Source organism: Lycium barbarum, chromosome 8 (genome assembly GCF_019175385.1).
Source record: "Lycium barbarum isolate Lr01 chromosome 8, ASM1917538v2, whole genome shotgun sequence".
In the NCBI taxonomy this organism is placed as follows: domain Eukaryota; kingdom Viridiplantae; phylum Streptophyta; class Magnoliopsida; order Solanales; family Solanaceae; genus Lycium; species Lycium barbarum.
In genome coordinates, this window is record NC_083344.1 from 9388906 (window position 1) to 9396288 (window position 7383).

Here is a 7383-nt window from a genome sequence, read left to right on the forward strand (position 1 = left end):
ACTTTGTAAAAGTAGTCACTTTTAGAAAATAGCCACTTTGTGAAAGTAAATACTTTTTGAAGTAGTCAATTTTCATAAATAGTCATTTTGTGAAAATAGTTACTTTTAAAAACTAACTACTTTGCAAAAGTAACTATTTTTTAAAATAGCCTCTTTGTGAAAGTATTAAAATAACCATTTTGGAATGTGTCCTTTATTTTGCAAATTTGCATCTTCGATCGTTTTGCAAGAAATACATTTTTGCAAAAATATTCATTTTTATGTCACTTTTAAAAAAAATGACCAATTTACAAAATAACTATTTTTTGTGTAACTTTTAAAAATGGCTAGTTAACAAACGTAGTCACTTTTTTTTGTTGTCTTTCAAAGTGCAAAGTAGTCATTTTTTTGTTGTCTTAGAAAAAGGCTACTTGCAAAGTTATGTACATAGTCGGTTATCTCATAAAAATAGCCACTGTATGAAAGTAGCATCTTTTTTCAAAATGCGGGGTAGGGAAGGTTGGAATTGAGGGGCGGGGGGGGGGGGGGGGGTGGAGGAAGTGAGAGGTAGTGGACTGGGGGTTGGATTGGTATTTCCGTCAAACCAAACACAAGAAAATAAGTAGGAAAATCACTTGTATTCGAAGAAATTATTTTCTAGGGAAACATTTTCCATCATACCAAATACACCCTTACTTTTTTTTTTTTTTGATTTAAAATGAGTGTCCACTTAAAAAATTAAGAAAGAAGTAATTTTATTTTTCAATTTCCCTCATTGAATGTTAAGTAATCAGATCCCAATAACAGTTAAAATCCTTATTTTCAATTTCCCCTTTTTTTTTTTTTTTTGTAATGTCCAGTTGGTGATTAAATAAAATTGTTAGTTACAAAAAAAGAATCCTTATTTTTCTCTAGAAATTAGAACTATTTTCATAAAGGTGTGCTAAAAGGTAAGAGCGCACTAACCACAGGCAGTACTAGTTTGATTTTGCTCAGTGGGCACTAACGAGTAACCACAGGCAGTACACCAAACAAATTAGGGCAAAACTCTCACATCAGCTGAATAATTCCCAGCTATTCATTGGAAGATGAAGAGAATTTCTCACAATGGTATTGTTCCCTTTATCTCTTTCTTTGCTACTTCTCGTTCTTGTTCACCAATTAGAGCTTATTCTTCATACCATAGTAATAAATCCATTTCAGTAAAGGCTAAACTTAACAATTTTGAGAATGTCAAGTGTTTAGATGATGCTGTTTCTCTCTTCCATCAAATGGTTAAAATGCAGCCTCTTCCTTCAGTTCTCGTCTTCTGTAAATTATTTAAGACCATGCTCAATATGAAGCATTACTCTGCTGTCATTTCTCTTTTCAGAGAAATACAGAAATTGGGTATCCCTATTAATGGATTCATCTTGAGTATCATCATTAACAGTTACTGCCTGATGCATCGTGCTGATTGTGGGTTTTCAGTGTTACCCATTTACTTGAAGAATGGTATTCCATTTAATGTTGTCACCTTTAACACCCTAATTAGGGGAATCTTTGCTGAAAATAAGGTTAAAGATGCGGTTGAATTATTCAAAAAGTTGGTGAGAGAGAAGATTTGTGAGCCTGACAAAGTCATGTATGCAATTGTCATGAATGGGCTTAGCAAAAGGGGCCATACTCAGAAAACTTTTAGTTTGCTCCGGTTAATGGAACAAGGAAACACTAAGCCCGACATATACATCTACAGTATTGTTATAGATGCCCTCTGCAAAGATGGAAACTTAGATGATGCTGTCTATCTTTTGAACGAGATGAAGCAGAAAGGGATTCCTCCGGACATAGTCACGTATAATTCATTAATTGACGGTTTGTGTAGGCTTAGTCAGTGGGAAAAGGTTAAGATTTTGTTCTCCGAGATGGTGAACCATAATATTTATCCAAATGTGCGCACCTTCAACATAGTGATAGATGGATTATGCAAAGAAGGAAAAGTTGAAGATGCCGAGGAAGTAATGAGACACATGATTGAAAAAGGTGTACAGCCTGATATAATTACCTACAATGTGATAATGGATGGATGTTGTTTGCGTGGTGAACTGGATAGAGCGAGGAGAGCTTTTAATTTCATGATAGATAGGAACATTGAGCCTGACATTATTAGCTATAACATACTAATAAATGGATACTGTAAGGAAAAGAAAGTGGTTGAAGCCATGCAATTGTTTCGTGAAGTTTCAGAAAAGGGATCAAAACCTGATATCTTTACCTACAATACTATCTTGCAAGGTCTGTTTGAAGTTGGAAGAATTGGCGATGCCAAAAAAATTTATTCCGAGATGCTATCTGTGGGTCCTATACCTGATTTATACACGCATGGCACTTTGCTCAATGGTTATTTTAAGTACGGACTTTTTGAAGAGGCTATGTCAATCTTTAATAAGTTGGAAAGAAAGAGTGAAAATGCCAATATTGAATTTTATAATGTTGTCATTAATGGATTGTGCAAAAATGGTGAAGTCAATAAAGCTCATGCTATTTTTGAGAAGCTTTCTTCAATGGGATTGCTTCCGAATGTGAGAACATACAATACAATGATTACTGCATTTTGTCTACAAGGGTTGTTAGATGAAACTAAACATATGCTTAGAAAAATGGAGGGCAACGGTTGTTTTCCAAACAATGTCACTTATAATATTATTGTGCAAGGATTTCTCAGGTGCAACAAAATTAGTGAAATGACAACTTTCATGAAGGGAATGGCTGGAAGGGGCTTCTCATTTGATGCAACTACAGCTGAGTTACTGGTAAACGTTATAAGGGAGAATCCTTCGGTGTTTGACATGATACCAGAGCTTCACACGGAAAAAATGAAGTGAATATTACTTTCGCTTGGTTTATTCGGCTATGATACAATTTCCTTTTATCCCTGCATGTGAAATGGCATCCAATGCAATTGCAGAAGTTGAAAAAATAGCAATTAGAACATCGTTTGAGATTTCCAGGCAGGCCTACGGAGGAGGTGAATCACTTTTGATATTTTGATTGTTTTTCCACTCTTATTTTCCTTGGATATCGTATGTCATTGCATTCTTAATATGAGTAATAATGTAGGTTCCCTCATGTGGACATGTTATAAGTCTAAGGAATATGATCTTCTGTGTTATTTAGTTGTCTCGTGTACTAAGGAATAAGATTTTCTGTGTTATTTAGTGATCCTCCTCGTGTAATATCATTTTCTGTCATTTTGAGAATCAATAACTACTGCCTGTAACTTAGAAAATGTTAAGGAAACAATCCTTTCTGACAAGTTCAACCCATTCTTTTGTCCTGAAATTGAAACAGAACATGTTCAAAACTAATAGGATATACTATATCGGGACGATCAACACAATATTCAAATTATCTTAGATCTTCATCAAAAAAAAAAAAAAAAAATTCAAATTATCTTAGATATATTTCTAGAGGTTTATATATGATCCGAGAATACTGGATGCTTTATTGGGAATTTACATTTTTCATTTTAATAAATTTGTCGGAGATAACTTCATTGTCCCTTTGACTAATTGTCACTAGAATTCAGAAAGGGCTTGCTCCATATCGTCATTTCCAACTAACTTAGAAGATGGAAGGAGCCGATTTCTTTTGAACATGTAGAAATCTGTTTGGAATTCTCTACTGTAATTGTTTGTTTCTAATTTTAGATTATGGATTTTAAGTAATCTCTGCATGTTATTGCAAGAATTTGCCGAAAAAAGGGTTCTGTGTCTGATCTTATATTTCAACACTGTGTTATACCGCATAATTAGAACTTTGCATAATCATAGAAGGGAAGCTTGCGTTATGCTCTGTACTCACTGTATGTATGCAATAAGAAAAAGAAAAAAAATGTATACCTTGTGATATGGGGATGCATTTTCATTTCTCCCACTGTTATTACTATGTAAGTCGAAGAAGACTTACTTCACATTTCAATTTCTAAAAGAATTCTGATTTTTCCTGTCTTTGCGGTGACATTAAATAACGGAGTGACATTTTCAATCTTTCTCATTTGCACTTGTTCCAAGTGTAACATGACCTCAACTTGAAGTTGGACACAATATAACTTTGCTTAATCATAGAAGGGAAGCGTGTGCTATGCTCTGTAACATGACCTCAACTTATATCAGATAGGAGCAACAACAACAACAACTACATACCCAGTGTATTCCCACATGGTGGGGTCTGGGCAGGGTAGAGTGTACGCAGACCTTACACGTACCGTGGGAGGTAGGAAGGCTGTTTCCGATAGACCCCCGGCTCAAGAAAAGACGCCAAGACAACAATAATAATAGGCAGTAATAGCAACATATAATAAGATAAATGACGTTAAAGAAAGAAAGAAAGAAAGAAACAAGCAAGCTATATGAGAGATCTAAAAAATAAGTGAGTGAACAAAGATAATAATACTCCTAATGCGGAAAAGAAATCCTCGCGGCCCCCTACTAGCCCTCTACCCTGATACTCGACCTCCGCACCCTCCTATCACCGGTCATGTCCTCGGTAAGCTGAAGTAGCGCCATATCGTGCCGAATCACCTCTCCCTAGGCCTTCTTTGGCCTACCCCTCCCTCTCTTCGGGCCCACCATTGTATCAGATAGGAGCATATATCTAAAAATGTCACTCTGCATAATTTACTTGTAAACGTGATACAGCTTCAAACAGCAATTAGATTGTCTTCATGTACAATACCTGCTCTTTATTTGCTTCGCAAATTATAAGATTATAAGAGTATCATATGCATATAGGAGATGTGATATCAACATTGATCCGTGGTCTTTTGTATCTACTCGAAAGCATTTTATCCAGCCAATCTGTGTTGCCTCGCTAGTCATTCTACCAAACCCCTATGACCAAAATAAAAAGTAAAGAAGAAAGAGTGTCCCCTTGCCGTAAACCCCTATGAGCAGAGAAAAACCTACAGGTGTACCATTTATCAAAATTGAGAATTTGACTGTGGATGTGTAAAACTTTATCCTTTTTCTCCATTTGTTATCTACCATTGATTTCATAAAAAATCCCCAATTTACGTGGTTGTACACTTTCTATATGTCCAGCTTTATCAATAGCCAAGTGCTCCTTTGTCTTTCTTTTTTTAACGCAAAGCCTCATTTACTATTACGGCTTAATGCCGCATTATTTGTCTATCTTTTGTGAAAGCCGACTAGTTTCTGTCAACTTAGCTGACAAATTGTTTCAAATTAATGGATTTGAAATCTTTCAATCTTAGCTCCACTTTTCAAACTAATGGGAGTTAAGGCAATTTATTCCCGTACAAAATGTTCATTTTGGTGAAAATACTTACAGCTTTCAACCGTCATCCTTAATGACATTCCAACACTTTTTATTAAAAGACATGGTGAAGCTGTTTGGGCCCGGTGCTTTATCCCCAGCACATCTGCTAATAACTTTCAATTATTTCTGCCTCTTCGAGTGTCTTTCAGCCGTTCAATCTCTTCATCGTTCAAACGTGGTAGGTCATCATGCTGCAAAAACTGATGATTTGTTCTGTGATTTCATCTTCCTCTTCCTTGATTTTCTGCCCATTCACCTCCAAACTGTCAATGTGATTGTATCTCCTATGCATATTGGCCATATTTTTTAAAATGTTTAGTCTTTCTATCCCCTTGCTGCAACCAATTAGGCTTCTAGATTTTTATTTCCATGAAATGTCTTCACATTTTACTGTTTCATCAATTTTGCTATTTAAATCTGCCTTCTGAACTAACTGTGTGGCTGAAAAGAGTTCTGTTTTCTGCTTCTTTATCAAGTAACATGTAATAAAATTGGTTTATGTATAGGTTTGCAGAACAAGTTCATCAGGGTCACATCACAGAAACTAAAGTTCGGAAAGCGATGACAGGTGCTATTTTCTGCTCCATTTCTAAAACCTTTAGCCTTTTTTAGTGTATTTGCTTCAAACACAAGAAGATAAGCTTAAACTCTTTGCAACATGTTAAAAATAATCTATATGTGGTAGTCCACCAAGTGTCCTTAATAAATCTACATTTAGGCCCCTCAAGTTCCAACTTATTTTTAGCTTCATGAAGAACTCTTGCATCTGTTCCTCCCCTTAACTGCTGCTTGACTACCTTCATAGTTCACGTGATACTCAAGTTTGTTCGGTTCCGTCCTTCCTCTTATTGTTTTTGGTTTATTCGATAAAGGTTTATCATGCTTCTCCAATTTTCGGCCCTATCCCTTTCCATTTTGATTAGAAGATCAAAAAACTCTCTCAAACCCAATACATTTGACTTCCAGCATTTTGCCAACCAGTTTCTTCGTACCTTGAGCGTAACCATCTTTTCTTTTGAAGCTTTACTACATCCTTGCATAGAAGATTCCCCTTCTTGCTGGTCTTCTCAAGTAATCGATTTCTAAGTAAATGACTTGGACTTGCGCTTGGGCATTAGTAGGGCCGGACCTCCAAATAAAAAGTGGTTTATCTATTTGCGGTACACATTTTGTCTTTATCGTATCTCGAAGAAACTTGTTTTTATTCTCCTAAATAGTATACATCCAATATTTCTTTAGGGACGATGATTTTTCATGCTTCAAAAGAAGAAACTGTTTCAATTCTGTGTTTCTTTCTATTTTTCTAACATAACATCTTTGCCAGATAACCGTATCAGGAACATTCCAGTAGTTGGTCAGACTCGTATGATAGGGATGGCGTCCATTCCCATTGGAGATGTTGTCCGTGCTGTTGCAAGTGAGCTTAGGGACAAGCTGGACCCTTTGAATGCTTACACACAAGGAGGTTACTAGGATATGAAGACAATAAATAAATAAACGGATCAAGCGCTTAATCATGTAAATTTTTGCATGCTTGGTTTTTCTAGTAATATATTGGTATGTGCCTTTTGATGTGGCCTACTGCAAAACTTTTCCAGTTTAATTTGCTTATAATTGGTTGTTGTTGAATATAGTAGCTTGTTTAACCAACATAAATGGTGTTTCGTCTTGTTTAAGAGGTTTAATATTGTCGATACGGAGTATATGTGCATCATTTTTGTGGCATTGGATACGTCTTGGTTTCGCAATTAGAGTATATTGGAAAATCTGTTTGTTGAAGCAATTCCTTTTATCAAACTTTGGAGATTTTTATGCGTAAAGGTTGGACATCGATGCAAATTTTCTTTGAGCGGAGATGTATTCTATGGTCGTTGAGCTATTCAAGAGGTACTAGTGGTGTATATGTTTAGAATTGGGTTAAAATGGGTAGTTATTTTTCCATTTTAGCCCATATAGTGTACTTTTCTCATATCTAGAAAGAGAAACTATTCTAGGGATGGCAATAGGGCGGGGCAAGCCTTGACCTAATAAGATTTCGACCCGCTGCCCCGTTTTAGCATTTTCCAGAAAAGTTGCCCTGCCGCC

At 35.9% G+C, this 7383-nt stretch overlaps 1 protein-coding gene across 1 annotated transcript; it reads left to right on the forward strand.

The window, feature by feature from the left end:
- Positions 1 to 887: 887 nt before the first annotated feature.
- LOC132605890 (putative pentatricopeptide repeat-containing protein At1g12700, mitochondrial) lies at positions 888 to 6990 on the forward strand. Its single transcript, XM_060319163.1, has 3 exons — positions 888 to 2986; positions 5805 to 5866; positions 6623 to 6990. The coding sequence occupies exon 1, from the start codon at positions 1068 to 1070 to the stop codon at positions 2841 to 2843; it is 1776 nt and encodes a 591-aa protein (XP_060175146.1). The 5' UTR covers positions 888 to 1067; the 3' UTR covers positions 2844 to 2986; positions 5805 to 5866; positions 6623 to 6990.
- The last annotated feature ends 393 nt before the right edge of the window (positions 6991 to 7383 follow it).

Excerpts from the sequence above, each read along its gene's own strand:
- LOC132605890 (XM_060319163.1), top strand. The coding sequence starts at position 1,068 with ATGAAGAGAATTTCTCACAATGGTATTGTTCCCTTTATCTCTTTCTTT.